The 17,183-nt window shown below is 19.0% G+C and overlaps 5 protein-coding genes across 5 annotated transcripts in view; all 5 read left to right on the forward strand.

The window, feature by feature from the left end:
* Positions 1-2,136: 2,136 nt before the first annotated feature.
* PF3D7_0106400 (pre-rRNA-processing protein TSR2, putative) lies at positions 2,137-3,087 on the forward strand (the record flags this gene model as incomplete). The annotated part of the gene is made up of 4 exons (XM_001350959.1): positions 2,137-2,198; positions 2,350-2,447; positions 2,542-2,627; positions 2,863-3,087. 4 exons carry the CDS (start codon positions 2,137-2,139, stop codon positions 3,085-3,087), a joined length of 471 nt encoding a protein of 156 aa, XP_001350995.1.
* Positions 3,088-3,997: 910 nt separating this feature from the next.
* PF3D7_0106500 (conserved Plasmodium protein, unknown function) lies at positions 3,998-8,233 on the forward strand (the record flags this gene model as incomplete). The annotated part of the gene is made up of 1 exon (XM_001350960.2): positions 3,998-8,233. One exon carries the CDS (start codon positions 3,998-4,000, stop codon positions 8,231-8,233), a length of 4,236 nt encoding a protein of 1,411 aa, XP_001350996.2.
* Positions 8,234-8,797: 564 nt separating this feature from the next.
* PF3D7_0106600 (conserved Plasmodium protein, unknown function) lies at positions 8,798-9,697 on the forward strand (the record flags this gene model as incomplete). Its single annotated transcript, XM_001350961.1, has 1 exon — positions 8,798-9,697. One exon carries the CDS (start codon positions 8,798-8,800, stop codon positions 9,695-9,697), a length of 900 nt encoding a protein of 299 aa, XP_001350997.1.
* Positions 9,698-10,837: 1,140 nt separating this feature from the next.
* Positions 10,838-15,142, forward strand: PF3D7_0106700 (small ribosomal subunit assembling AARP2 protein; the record flags this gene model as incomplete). Its single annotated transcript, XM_001350962.1, has 1 exon — positions 10,838-15,142. One exon carries the CDS (start codon positions 10,838-10,840, stop codon positions 15,140-15,142), a length of 4,305 nt encoding a protein of 1,434 aa, XP_001350998.1.
* Positions 15,143-16,633: 1,491 nt separating this feature from the next.
* PF3D7_0106800 (ras-related protein Rab-5C) overlaps positions 16,634-17,183 on the forward strand; it is a gene marked incomplete at both ends in the record, with an annotated part of 1,968 nt that continues 1,418 nt past the window's right edge. The window contains 2 exons of the mRNA XM_001350963.2: positions 16,634-16,733; positions 16,952-17,035. Coding sequence (XP_001350999.2) covers positions 16,634-16,733; positions 16,952-17,035 — 184 coding nt within the window. The remainder of the gene's footprint in view (positions 16,734-16,951; positions 17,036-17,183) is intronic.

Genomic DNA, 17,183 nt, shown 5'->3' on the forward strand with positions numbered 1-17,183 from the left:
AAATATTTAAATATAACAAATATTAATATATGATACATGTTATAATAATATATTGTATATATATATATATATATATATATATATATTTTTTGATGATTATAAATTAAAAATACTTGTATTTTTTAAATACATATAATATATATATATTATATATATATATAATATATAATATATTATATATAATAAATATAATTTATTTTTTTAAGATATTTCATAAAAAAAAAAAAAAAAAAAAAAAAAAAAAAAACACTTGTAATTTTTATATATATTGTAATATATTAAGAAATTATTACAAAAATATATCACAACTTTATTATATTATGAATTTATAAAAAATTTATACTACATACATGTTATATTTTTTTTTCTTTTTTAAGGACCAAATTCATATTTTATTTTCCGAAGTACAAAAGCAAAAAAAAACAAAATAAAAAAAAAAAATAATAAATAAAACAAAAAAAAATAAATAAATAGTTAAATTAATATAAAATTAAATTTACCGTAGTATATATATTTTTTATTAGTATTTTTTTTAAAAAACGATATGAAGAAATATAAAACACATAAGAGATAATTATGTAGTTTTTATTTATGTACGCATAACATAATTTAAGATTTGAATTCAAGAATATATGTTTTTAGAAAAAAAAGAGAATATATATAAAATTATATATTTTTATTTGTATTTTTTTATTTTTTTGTTTTATATTATAGGATAATAATAATAGAGCTTATAAAATAAATACCTAATAAAATATATATATTATATATATATATATATATATATATATATATATATATATTTGTTATATATTATTTAAAAATATGTCAAATGAACGTTCATTTTTTTCGACTATAAGAAAAAAGCACACTTTTATATATATGAAGTATAGCGATATGTAAAAAGAAATGTATATATAAAACTACTTTCTTTTCATTTTTAAGATATTAAGAGGACATATAAATAAGCTCTTTATATATAATACAATTTATTCCTATATATATATATATATATATATGTTCATAGACATGTGAAATATATATATAAATGTGTAAAATGATTTTTCTAAGTAAATAATTAAATATATACATATATAGATATATTTATTTATTTATTTATATTACAATTTTTAAACCTTTACAGAAAATATTTCATATGATCATTTCATTAGAGCTAATATATATATCATACACAATACATATATTATATATATATATATATTTTTTTTTTTTTTTTGTATGAATATATATTGATACAATTCCTTATATTATTTGTTATTATCAATTATTATATCACTCTTCACAAAAAAAAAAAAAGAAAAAACAATATAAAAAGTTATGTCCTTTTTTTTTTTTTTTTTTTTTTTTCTTTCTAATATTAAAATATATATATTATAATTATATTATATATTTTCATCCAGTTATCATATATTTCTTTTTTTTTTTTTTTTTATTATTATTACAACGGTTCTTTTTTCTTTTATTTAAAAAAAAATTTTCCTCATAAACATTTTTTTCTTACAACAAAAAAAATTGGTTTGTGAAGGTTACCTATTGTATAATTAACTGTAATTATGATATTTATGAAAACATTTAAGAATCGATTTTTTAAAATAACTTGGCACATATATATATATATATATATAAATATATATATATTGTTGAGATAAGAATAATCGTTTTTAATATTTTCAAATTATATAAAATAAATTTTATGATATAATATTTATTTACATTATAAATATGTTCATTTTGTGGTATTATATATGTGAGCATTTTTAAGCCTATAATTATTATTATACCTTCAAAAAAAAAAAAAAAAAAAAAATTCATATATGCATATATTTATATAAACATATAAATATAAATATATAAATATATATATATTATTTAATTTTCACATTTTATTAATATACTAAATATTGTTGTCGTTCTATAAGTAATATTATTATATATATGTAAAATATTTTTTTTTTTTTTTTTTTTTTTGACTTCATTTTATATTGTAGGAGAAATATGTATAAATAAAATAATTTTCCTTTAAAATACATTGATTATATAAAAAATTATATTTATTTAAATAATATATGTTACAATTTTAAGAATAAAATAAAAAAAAAAAAAAAAAGAAAAACGATGAATGATGATAATACGTTAGCCCTATTATATGAAGGAATTAATTTAATTTTCGATAAATGGTAAGATTTTAAATGCTGTTTTAAAAAAAAATAATATTATATAATTTTATATACTCTATATAATATATATATATATATATATATGTATATTTACATATTTTTATTTTTATTTATATTTATTTATTTTTTTTATTTTCCTATTTATTTGAAGGACTATACTACGTTTAGCTGTTACAAATAACTGGGGAGGAATAAACTCAGAAGATAAGAAAAAGAAATTAATTGAATATGTTCACAACTTTGTTACAAGTAATAATAAAATAAAATAATAAAATCTGTGTTTCATATGTATTTGTTCAATATATTTATTACCAAATTTTTTAATTTTATTTTTTTTCTCAAGATAATAATGCAAAGAATAAATTGTGTGATTATTTAAGAGATGAAATGAGCGTTCTTTTTAATGTTGATATTGAAGATCATAGCGATGTAAGAAAAAAAAAAAAGAAAAAGGGAAAACATTCAAATATATAAATATCTTTTTTTTGTTTTTTTTTTGTATATGTCTATATATAATAGGATCATATAAAAAATAAATTATTTGTTTAATGTATAATGTTTTACTATCATTGTGTATATATATTATTATGTGTCTTTATATATATATATATATATATCTATATAATAGTGTTATTTTTTTTATTTTTATTTTTTTATTTGTTAGATTGAAATTGCCGATTTAATACTCGATCTTTATCAGAATTTAAAAAAGAAGAATTACGACATTCTAGAAAAAATTAAAAACATACAAATATATGATATATCTTGTTCACAAGAAAAAAATTTAATTCAGAATTATGAACAGGGCGACGAAGAAAATATGGAAGATGAGTATTCTTCCTCAAATTATAGTGAATATTCAAATGAAGAATCGTTAGACAAAGAATAAAAATAAAATAAAACACAAAAAAATAAAACAAAATAAAATAAAAAGAAAAGAAAAAGAAAATAAAAAGAGAATAAAAAGAAAAGAAATGAAATGAAAATTAGAAATGAATGAATTCATTTTTAAAAGAGCACATTTCTTTTTCTTTTTTTTTCATATAAAAAATTAAACAGTATAAATATTATATATATATATATATATATATATATATATATATATATATATATATATATATTTATATATATTATAATTTCATATTATTTACATTTACACGTTATGTTTTTATTTTATTTTATTTTATTTTTTATTTATTTATTATTTTTTTTTTTTTTTTTTTTTTTTTCTTTTACTTTCAATATATTTTCTTGTTATTAATTTTATATTTTATAAACAATTCATATAATCTATTAATAATATTATGTAAAGATAACTATAAAAAGCTTTTAAAAATATAAGAATAATAAGATTAAATGATTTATATATATTTTAAAATAATTCTCTTCTCTTTTTAAATGGTAATAAATGAAATTAATTTTTTAAAGGCTTGCTCAAAAAAAAAATTTTTTTTTTTTTTTTTTCCCCCTCAATATTATTACTACACACAAATTAATATTTTCCTCCTTTTTAAAAATATAAAAATAGCACACATATATACATATATATATATATATATTATCATATTACATATTTTGGTGTATCCGTTGATACACATCATTATTAATAATACTTAATATGAAAATATTTTATTTTATTTTGTTTTATTTTATTTTATTTTATTATTATTTCTTATTAAAATTAACACATAGCTTACTACTTTTATGAATATATTTAATATTAAAATGTACCTTTGAGGATTTCTTCAAATGGTAAAAAATTTGTATGAAATACATTTAAAAAAAAAAAAAAAAAAAAAATGTATGAATTAAACAATAAAAATGATGATAACGATAAAAATATAAATTCATTTGTAAATAATGATAATATAAAGGATAAGAATTATATAGATGAAGAAGATATAAAACCAAATAATTTAGTACTCCAAAATATAAATAGAGAAAAAAAAAATAAAGATCACCATGATAGTTTTAAAATATATGATATAAAACATTTAGATCATGTAGATGATACAAGTCATGAAGATATAAAAACCATCATAGAAAATTCAATACATAATGAAAAAGAAACATATAAGGAACAAAATAATAATAATAATAATGATGATGATGATAACATTTATACATTCGTGTCCTCATCAAACGAAGGAACTTCCAAAAATATTCAAATGTCTAGAAATATGCTACATGAGAACTCTCTAGATAAAAAATATAATTCTGAGATGATAAAAGAAAATAATGTAAACGATTATACTGCTCATTATCCTTTAAAGGAACATATTAATATTAACCAGGACTACTCTAAAAATTATAAAAATGAAACAGTCTTTGATAAGGATAACAATACAAATGATAATATAAAGAATCTTGAGGAATACAATTTACAATATAATGATAATATAAAAAATGTAGGAAAAATAGATATACCTAATAATGATAATCAAAATTATGTTCATAATATAAATAATTTAATACCAAACGATAATAATTATGATATTCATGATTATAATGTAAGAAATGTATCTGATATTGATAACTATCATATGAATAATAAAAAGAACAATAACAAAGTTAATAATTTTAGTGAGAAAGAAAAAATTATGGAACTTCATAAAAATGACAAAATTACAAATATAATTATTTACAAACGCATGTATCAATCTTTTATCCTTTTAAAAAAAGAATATAGACATCTAATTGATGAGCATAAAAAAAAAATAAATATCAATAAAAAATTAAATTATGAATTTAATAGTTTAAAAAATAATAGCTATTATTCAAACTTTTTTTTTAAAAACGATTCTGATAATTTATTTGATGATTTGGCTGTAGGAATAAGCAATATATTTAAATGGATGGATATAGATAATAAAATTATTCAAACAAATTTTCATAAAGACAAAAGGGAAAATAAAACTGCTAATTATGATGATAATAAAAATGGCGTTCATGAAAATAAAAATGGTGTTCATGATAATAAAAATGGTGTTCATGAAAATAAAAATGGTGTTCATGATGATAATAAAAATGGTGTTCATGATGATAATAAAAATGGTGTTCATGATGATAATAAAAATGGTGTTCAAGATAATAATAATTATCTTCAAGATAATAATAATAATTATCTTCAAGATAATAATAATAATTATATTCAAGATAATAATAATAATTATATTCAAGATAATAATAATAATTATCTTCAAGATAATAATAATAATAATTGTATTGATGATGATAAAAATTGTGATAATTTAAAAAATAGTCCTTTTCATGAGAATGCCACTATGAATAAACAAACTACACATAATATACATTCAATCGGAAATTATGATGATAACATAAATGTAGAAATAGAAGAAAAAAAAGGAAAACTATATTTTGATCCTTCTCAAAATTGTATGGATACTATTATTAGCATGGGGGATAATCATGATAATATAAGTGATGATGAAAATAGAGGAACACATAAAAAGAAAAAAAATGAATTAAATATTTTAAATGAAAATAATAGTGGACAAATCTATTCAAAGGATAAATCAACAGATGAGCATATAAAAAATACATTATCAAATAAAGACAATTTTAGCATAAAAAGTAATAATACTACTACTACTACTAATAATAATAATAATAATAATAATAATAACAATAATAAAAATAGTAGTAGTAGTAACAATAATAATAATAATAAAAATAGTAGTAGTAGTAACAATAGTAACAATTGTTATTCGCCTAATGAATCTTATCATACTAATAACAACATACAACATAAGGAAGATAAAAAAAATGATCAACTTTTAAATAATAAAACCACAATAATTATTAAACAAACAAAAGAAGATATAGTCACTTCATTGCCGCATACATCAAATAAAATCCAAAACTGCTCACAAAATTACCCATTTTATAAAAAAGAAATTATACATGAAAAAATCAAAAAAGGATGTATTTTACAAAATATCAAAATGAAAGAAGGGATAATTATTAATAAAACTAATACATTTCAAGATTATAGAACTAAACGAAATTCCTACTTATGGCAAAGAGATACTGTAACTAGAAAAAAAAATGCTAAATGTTATAACTCTCCTAATAAATTAGAATATAAAACAAAATATAATAATAATCATAAAAAAGCATATCAACCAATGAAATTAAATAATGATTCCTTAAAAGAAAATATTATTGATTATATAAAAAAAAAGTTACATAATAGATATAAAAGCGTAAACCAAATAAATGATGTAAGAAAAAACAACCAAAATGAAAACAATATAATATCCCATAAGTTAAACAAAATTAATCAGAACATAAATGTACCTAATCAAAGTATAAAATCAGATTGCCAAAATATAAATACAATTTCAGAAGATATAGACAATACATTCCTCTTAAATTGGGATAATTACAAAAAAACAAATAACCAATATGATCAATTCACAAAATCAATTTTCCATATTTGTAGTTATAAAGAAAATGAATATATTCCAATAAATGTGAATAATTTCTTCGCCACCAATAAGAAAGTTAATACAACTTCCGATTTCAGCTTGAAATGTTTGAAAAAAAATATGGAATTTATATTAAGGAAAAGACAAAACAAAGTTATATCTAATTTTAACAAAAATGTAGTTGATAAAAACAATGTAATTGATCAAAAAAATGTAGCTGATAAAAAAAATGTAATTGATCAAAAAAATGTAGTTGATAAAAAAAATGTAGTTGATAAAAATAATCTAATTGGTAATCATGTCAAAAATAATGATGAACAATATAAACCTTGTGATAAACCTGGCGCGTTAGGACACACATCATCTATAATTTTGAAAAAGAAAATGTATCAGAAAAAGTCCTCTTTTTTATTTAATAAAAATAATTTTCATATGATAAATAAGAAATTGAAGTACTGCAAAAAATGTTGTAATAATGATATTTCCAAATGTGTTATAAAAACAAGACACTGGAGAAATGTTATATATAAAACAAACGAGGAAAAAAATGAAATATTTTATTTTCTTCTTAAAAAAATAATAACTTCTTTTGAAAAGAAAAAAAAAGGAAACATACTAAAAACGTATAAAGTAAAATTACTTCAAAATAATCAACATTATATTTATATATATATATTTCAAATTGAGAAATATCCAAAAATGGCTAGTGATATTTTTTTTTTAACTCAAAAAAGTTCCTTGCCTGTTCAGAAAAAATATTCCATGTTCAGGAAAAATCAAAAAAAAAAATATATATATGAACAAACCAGCAAGCTTGATGATTCTGAATATGAGGAAAAATGCGAAAAAGATGGAAATAAATTGAAAAAAAATATATTTCAATTTTATATGAATGAGCATGAGAAATGTTGTGTTTCAGTTGACAAAAATAATATAAAGGAACAAAATAAAGGCATGGATGATAGCAACAGTAATGATGATAATAAAAATAATAATAATAATGATGATTATGATGATAATGATGATGATGATAATAATATTCATACACAAAATGAAATGAAAAATGATACACTAATAGATAAAAATGTCCAAAGCATGGGCACGATAGAAAATAATAAATTCCAAACTAAAGATTTAACAACCCAGTTTGAAGAAATGCTTAAACAACATATAGTGACTATGAATCTTTTAGATAAGAAAATTGATATTATAAAAAAGGATCCACCAGAAGAAATAAATAATCATAAAGATGTTGATGATAATAATAATAATTCTGATGATAATGAAGATGCTGTTATTATAATAGGAATGAAGATAATTTTAAATGATAAATATCTATTCCTTTTTGTTGATGCCTTAAACAGTATAGAATATAATGTAAAGAAATGGATGGTTTTACATGAAGAAATATTAATATCTCATATTAAAGAGAATTTAACTATTTCTAATTTTTTTAAATATTATAATATAAATTTATATACTTTTTTTGTTAATTTTTTAAATAATGTAGAAAATTATATAGAAGAATTCCCTTTTTATTTTTCAATATTATTTGAAGATATGTTTCCTTTTTCACTTTCATAAAAAAAAAAAAAAAAAAATACATATACATTTGTGCATTTCTTATCATATAAAATTTTTATTAAATTTTTTATTTTTTAATATTTAATTTAAGCCACATATATATATATATATGTGAGCACATAATATTCTTATAAAAAACCTGAAAACTGAATTAACTCATTTTATTTTTTAAAGATTTTTTTGGTCTAGGCACTTAAATGCATACATAAAAAAAAACAAATAAATAAATAATGTAATAATAAAATTAATATAAATATGTAGAATATAATACTATTATTTATATAATATTGTAGAACAATCTTATAAAAATATAAATCGGTCTGTCTTATTTTATATATTATTTGGTATATGTTATATATATATATATATATATATATATATATATAAACAGGGATAGACTTATTTCTATAAATATGGATATATAAATAATATATATATATATATATATATATTTTATTTATTTTTTTTTTTTATATATATAAATATTTGATCTAATGCTTAAACAAATTTATCTGTCAACCTAATATATTATTTATTAAGGTCACCAAAAAAATAAAATTTAACATGAAATATATTTTACTTTTTTATACTTTGGTTATTTTCTTTTACAACACACAATATGATTATGTCGAAAAGAAAAAATATATGACTTGTTTCCCTTCGGTATCTGAAAATGATGAAGTAGACATTTTTTATAATAGTCCTTCCAGAATTGAAGGGGGAAAAAGAAATCATAGAATATTAGATGGACTTTTAAGAAAAGGTAGGAAAAGAAAAAGAAGAAGAAATAAAAGAACCAGAAGAAATCGAACACAAGCTAGGAAAAATAAAAATAAAAGGAAAAAGAAAAAAAAAAATGAAAAACTAGCGAAACGGAGAAGAAGAAGAGAAAGGAACAGAAAAAAAAAACAACTAAAAAAAGAAAAACGAAGAAGAAAAAAAAACGAAAAGAAACAAAAAAAAGAAATGAAAAGGAAAGAAAAGGAAGAAAGAAAAAGAAGAAAAGAAGAAGAAAAATTAAATTTGAAATCGCAAGAAAATAACAATTCACTTAATCAAAATAAATTTAATGATAATAATAATAATAATAATGATGATGATAATAATGAAGATGATAATAATGAAGATGAACATGAAGAAGATATGAATGGAGTAAATAATCAAAATGGTAATTATGACAATACACAAAATAATATAAATATTAAAAATGGAAAAGTACCAATAAATAATAATAATATGGAATCATCTAATCAAAATAATAATCCAAATAATAATACAACAAATATTCAAACATATAAAAAAAATAATGCTTATTCACATTCATATGAAGATCATAAAAACTACCCACTCAACACATATAATAATGATATACATACAAAGGTTATTGACCTGGACAAATTAGAACATACTTCCAAAACAGAAATTATAGAAAAGCTTAAGCGGGCTATAGAAATGTTACAATGAAAAGAAAAAAAAAAAAAAAAAAAATTAAAATATAAACAAATATGAAATGAAATGCATAAATAAATAAATAGATACATATATATATATGTACATATGTATTTTTTATTTTTTATTTTTTATTTTTTTTTTTTTTATTTGTTGTACGAGGTTTTAAAATTTTTATTCTTTCATAATAATATATATATATACATATAATATAATATGGATCAAATTTTTTTTTTACATTTTTTTAATATTATTAACCTCTGAAAGTTTTTGAAATATAAATATTACGTTCTCGTAATTCCATTTTTTTTTTTTTTTTTTTACAAACATATTAAAAAAATATATGTATTATATATATATATATATAATATAAATGTTGCATATATTACAACTATATATAATAATATAAATAAAAAGAAAAGTTATATATATATATTTTTATATATATACAATATTATTTCGTATAGGATATTATTATATATACATATATATAATTATAATATATATATATATATTATATATTTGTGTATATATTTATTTAATAGTAATACAATAAATATAAATTAATCCATTTCTATAATTTTCTTATTTACAACAAAATAATATTTTTTTTTATAAAAAATTAAAAGAAAAATATAATAATACCCACATAAACATATATATAATATTATATATATTATATATATATATATTTATATGTTGTAAAACGACGTAAATAAAATATTAAATGTAATAATTGTATAATATAAATAAATCAAATATATATATTTTTTATATTATATATATATATATATATATATATCAATTTTTTACTTTTATATAAAAAATATATTATAATTTCTATAACATATATATAAATATACTGTGACGTAAACCACAATATGATTATACGTTATCAATCTTTTAGTATATTTTTTTCTGAATTTATTAAATATTAATATATATATATATATATATATATATATTAATTTTTTTTTTTTTTTTTGGAACATAATATAAAAGATTCCATATTGAATGATTTGATAAAAGTTAAATATTTTATTTATAAAAGATAAATAAATAATTAAATATATATATATATATATATATATATATTTATTTATTTATATATATATACTTATATTTTATTTTTTTGTATGATGCGAGGCAATTATAATGGATGATAAAAAGAAACATCACAAGAAAAAGAAAGTAGGTAAGAAGAGCAAAAAAAAAAAGATTAACAAGAATGGAAACAATAAAAAATATCATAAAGCTTTTGCATTTAGTGGAGGTATAAAAAGTGCTCATAGAAGAAAACAACATTTATTTGAATTAGAAGAAAAAAAGTTAAGAGTACAAAAAGTTTATAAAGAAGGTAATAAGAGTAGCCCTTTAATTGTAGTAATTCAAGGTGCTAAAGGTGTTGGTAAAAGTACTTTATTAAAAAGTTTAATAAAATATTATGTAGGAATAACAATAAATAATATTAAAGGACCTATATCTATTTTTACAAAAAATTTAAAAAGATATACATTTATCGAAGTTAACGATGATATATTACATATGATAGATGTTGCAAAAATTGCTGATATATGTATACTTGTTATCGATGGAAGTTATGGTATAGAATTAGAAACTCTGGAATTTTTAAATATTTTATACACGCATGGACTTCCTAAAGTTTTAGGTGTTGTTACTCATTTAGATAAATTTAAAGATAGTAAAAGCATACGAAAAAGAAAAAAAAAACTAAATAAAAGGTACTCAGAAGAATTAGTCGAAGGATCCAAACTATTTTTTCTAAGCGGTATACAAAATAATAGATATAATAAAACAGAAATAAGAAATTTATGTAAATTTTTATCGGTAATCAAAAAACCCATCATTTCGTGGAGAGAACAACATGGATATATATTAGGGTTGAAATTAGATGTAGACGATCTTTTAATTAATAATCAAATTACATCTCAAAAAAATAATCTTCAAAGTGAACATGTTCACAATGAAAATTATGTGAATCACGCATCTTATGATAATGATAATGATAATGATGAAGAAAATGAAAAAAAACTCACCAACTTTTTAACAAATTGTGATGAAAAAATTAAAATATCTATTGAAGGATATGTTTATGGAAGTAAAATTTATAAAAATCAAAAAGTACACATTCCTAATATTGGGGATGTTGAAATTGATAACATACAAATCTTACAGGAACCTTTTAAATTAGATGAACAAAAAAAGAACCCAAATATTTATGCTCCTATGTCAGATGTGGGGAATCTAACATTTGATTTTGATAACATGTATATTCATATACCAAAGAATAAAGTCAATTTTACCAGAGAAGAATTTTTGTTGGCTGACCAAAGAGAGGAAACAATTCCAGGGGATCACAGCGGCGAAAAGAATGGTAATACATTGAAGGATGATGAAGGAGGTGGTGATGGAGATGATGACGATGATGATGTAGGTGATGATAACGTTGATGATGGAGATGATGACGATGATGATGTAGGTGATGATAACGTTGATGATGATGATGGTAACGATGATGATGACGATGATAACGATGACGATGATAACGATGACGATGATAACGATGACGATGATAACGATGACGATGATGATGACGATAATGAGAATTCTGATAAATCCTCCCATCATAATAAACAAAGTAATGATAATGAAAAATACATCACAGATAGCATAAAAATGATAAGAGAATTACAAAAATCGAATGGTGTTTTTTCAAAACAACAAAAAGATAATTTGATTCTTTTTAATGAAACGAATGACAATAATGGCGCATCCAATATAAGGAGGAAAGCCCCATCGAATGTTTACATCAGTGAAAAACAGAAAAAGAAAAAACAGCAAGATAGTTATGTTAATGAAAAGGCAGAAGAATATAATAAATTGGAATCAATTCTTTATGAGAAAAAAAACAATGACGAAGAATATTATTGTGCAAATAATGTAACCATTTCTTCTGATGATGATAAAGAGGAAAATGATGCTTCCTTTAGAGAGTTTTACAGAAAGTATGGATTAAACGCTGATATGTCTGATGACGGTGGGAATAATGATATAAATATATATAATGGTCAAGAAAGCGAGGAGAAATTAAAAGATACATATGATAAGCTTATTGATGGGGGGCACGACGAAGATGACTATGATGATGATGAAAATGTTGGTGATGAAAATGACGATGATGAGGAAAATGATGATGATGAAAATGACGATGATGAGGAAAATGATGATGATGAAAATGACGATGATGAGGAAAATGATGATGATGATGATGAAAATGATGATGATGATGAAAATGATGATGATGATGAAAATGATGATGATGATGAAAATGTTGGCGATGATGATGAAAATGATGATGATGATGAAAATGTTGGTGATGAAAATATTGATGATGATGATGATGATGATTATAATAATTATAATAATAAAGAATTAAAACATAAAAATACTTTGGATCCTAACAAATCCACGGTGAATCGAATGGAAGCACACGACATAGCAGACATTTTATCCTTTGATAACAAAATTAGCCTGGACACCTTTATATACGATTTTAGTTACATTAATCGAAAAAACAATTTACTATATTTTAGAGGGGATGTTATAAATGTAATAAAGCGAGAAGAAAGAAAATTAGATGAGTCATGCCATTTGCAAGAATATGAAGAACACTTTTATTTTATAAAAAATATGTTAAGCACAGATATTGTTGAAGATAAGAAAAGAGGATGTTATAGTTTTATGAACGAGGATAATTATTATTATGATAAGTTAGATACTTTTAGGAGTGATGAGGAAGACATTTTTATTTTTAACAATTTGTCTATATCATTATATGATATAGTAGATAGCAATATAGTGGATAATTTCTTTTCGCGTTATGATAAGGTGTATAGGATGTTTTTTAAGAATCGGAAGAGAGGAAATATGGGAATAAATAGCGAAGGAGATGATAATAATAATAATAATAGTGATGATGATAACAATATTAATAGTGATGATAATAATAGTAACAGTGATGATAATAATAGTAACAGTGATGATAATAATAGTAACAGTGATGATAATAATAGTAACAGTGATGATAACAATATTAATAGTGATGATAACAATATTAATAGTGGTGATGATAATAACTTGAAAGATAAGGATAAAGGCAACATAGGTAACGAAATAAATATAAAAGAAAACTTAAAAAAGTTAAAAGAAGAGAAATTGATTGAAAAAGAAAAATTTCGAGAAACTGAAAAAATCGGTGTTTTAAATAGTGGTTATGGTTCATCAGTAAATATAGGAGAATATGTACGTATTGAATTAAATATAGAAAAAAAAAAGTTAGCAATATTAAAAAATAATTTAATAATATGTGGTGGTATACAAACATATGAAGAAAAGGATTCATTAATACACTGTAGAATAAAAAAGCATAGATGGTTTCCAAAATTATTAAGATCAAATGACCCATTAATATTTTCAGTAGGCTGGAGAAGATATCAAAGTATTCCTATATATTCAATAAGCGAAAGAAATAATGTAAGATTAAGATATTTAAAATATACTACTGAACATATGCATTGTAATTGTACTTTTTATGGACCCTTGGCTAGTGTGAATAGTGGTATTTTAGCTTTATATAATTATAAGAAGGTTCCTTTTTATCGTATATGTATTAATGGTTTAATAATAGAAACAAATAATAATTTAAATATTATGAAGAAATTAAAATTAATAGGGGAACCATATAAAATATTTAAAAATACAGCTTTTGTTAAAAATATGTTTAATTCAGATTTAGAAGTATGTAAATTTCTTAATTGTCCTGTTGTAACTCCTAGTGGTATTAAAGGATTAATTAAAAATAAAATAAATAATAATGGTGATTTCAGATGTACTTTTGCCGATAAAATTCGAATGAGTGATATTGTTATACTAAAATTATATGTAAATGTCAAAATAAAGAAATTTTATTATTTCGATATTGAAAATAAAATCAAATCCATAAATGAACTCAGATATTTATATAATATTTATGTTAATCATAATAATAATTATAGATCTATCCCATTCAGACATTTCTATCATACCAAAATTCAAATCAAATCAAAACTATTAAAAGATTTACCTTTCAAATCCAAACCAAAATTATTCAAAAAATTACAAAATCATGCCAATTTAAACAACAAACAACTAACAAATAATATTAATAACAAAAAAACAAAAACAGATCAAATCAATTTTAATGCTCTACCAAATCCAAAACTTGCTGCAAAATGGTATCAAATGTTACACACAATTAAAAAAAATATACTAGACCAAAAAAAAGCAAAATCACAATTATCTTATCACAAAAAGTTAAAGGAAAAATTAAAAATACAACAAGCAAAGACTCAAGTAGTAAAACAAAGGAAAAAAATTTCATACAAAAAGGGAAGAAAATAATGAATCCAAAAGGAAAATTATTATATCATACCAGTTATATATATATACATACATATATATATATATATATATATAGAATACATTCTAATCACATTTGTTTTTTTTTATAATTCGTCGTCTATTGTTTATCATATGAAAAATTATTTCTTAAACATATATTGTGAAATTTTTTTTTTTTTTGTTAAATTTGTATCTACATATTAAATATATATATATATATATATATATATATATATATATATATATATATATGTTTACATGGAATACGTCAGTTAATATTATTTAAAAATTATATACATATATATATATTTTTTTTTTTTAATACAAACTTGTTCATTTTCTTATAACATATAAAATGAAATAAAAAATTAAAATACATCTAGCATTAATTCCAAAACGGAAAGTTTACAACTATAACTACATATATATATATATATATATATTTTTTTTATGTGTGTAAAAAATATTCACCTTAACACAAAATAAGTTCAATTATCTTTTAATAGTTTAAATATATATATATATATATATATATACATATGTGTGAAAAAATAATTATATAAAAAGAACCATCCTTTATATACATACATATATGTATATTTTTTTTTTTTTACCATAAAAGTTTTTATTATGAATATATTTTATTATATATATATATAATTTTTTGAATTCTTCTTTATTTTAAAATGCATTTTTTATTTTGGTTAATATTTTTTATTTTATTTTGGTTTATCCTTTATATTTAATTTTATTTTTTTGTAATAATACATTATGGTAACATGTATATTCTTCTTTTAATATAAAAATAAAATGAAATAAACCAAAAAAAAAGTTCATCCTTTAAAAAATATATTATAATATATTATAATATATATTATATTTTTTTTTTTATTTCCTTTTATTTTTTATAATATAATATACACATATACATATATATATATCATATTCATTTTATTTGGTAAAAAAAATTAATCAAAATACATTTTTATCATATAATCAATCTGTTGTCCTTTAAAAGAAAAAAATATACAATATTAACACATATTTTGCAAAAAAATAAAAATTGAGAGTGTGTAATAAAAATTAATATAATTATATGTATATAAAGTTTCAAATTATATGATAATTAATTCCTTTTTTTTTTCCTTCTTTTTTTTTTTTTTTTTTTTTCTTTTTTTTTTGTTTTAGTTTCCAAGATAAGATCTCATAAAGTATATATATACATTTACATAAATATAATAACAATATAATATAATTTTAGTATATAAAAATATACTAATAATACATAAATATTAATATTGTCATATATAAATTTTTTTTCTTTTTTTTTCATCCTTTTACATATATTCCTTAATTTTATTATATTATATAAATAAAAAATATATATATATATATATATATATATATATATATATATATATATTCATAATTTTTCCATGTTTATATTTTTTAATTAATTTTTTACATAATATTTATACGAACACAAATAAAATGGCTTATTATTTATCAAATTTAAATAATAATGAAAAATATGAAACCAACCAAAGTTATAATTCTACAAAAGTTTTTAATTCTAAACTAGTTTTATTAGGTTATTAGAATGAATAATTATAAATCGTTTATTTTTATCACCCATATATAAATGCAAGTTTTTTTTTATTTTATTAATATATTATATATATATAAATATATATATATAAATATATATAATTATATATTTTGTGATCATATCGAATAATAATTCTTTATATATATATATATATATATTCAAAATATTATTTATTTTATTACATATATATTTATTTATAGGAGATACATCTGTTGGGAAATCTTGTATCGTTGTAAGATTTGCTAAAAATGAATTTTATGAATATCAAGAATCAACTATTGGTGGTAAAAAAAAAAAAAAATTTTATTTATGTCCATAATATATATTTATATTTTGTATGCATATGAAGATAAATAATTTTATTCGTTATTCTTTTTTAAATTATGTATATAAGAAATATATTAAATATAAGTATGAAGATGTGCCCATTAT

Source organism: Plasmodium falciparum (assembly GCF_000002765.6).
Source record: "Plasmodium falciparum 3D7 genome assembly, chromosome: 1".
In the NCBI taxonomy this organism is placed as follows: Eukaryota; Apicomplexa; class Aconoidasida; order Haemosporida; family Plasmodiidae; genus Plasmodium; species Plasmodium falciparum.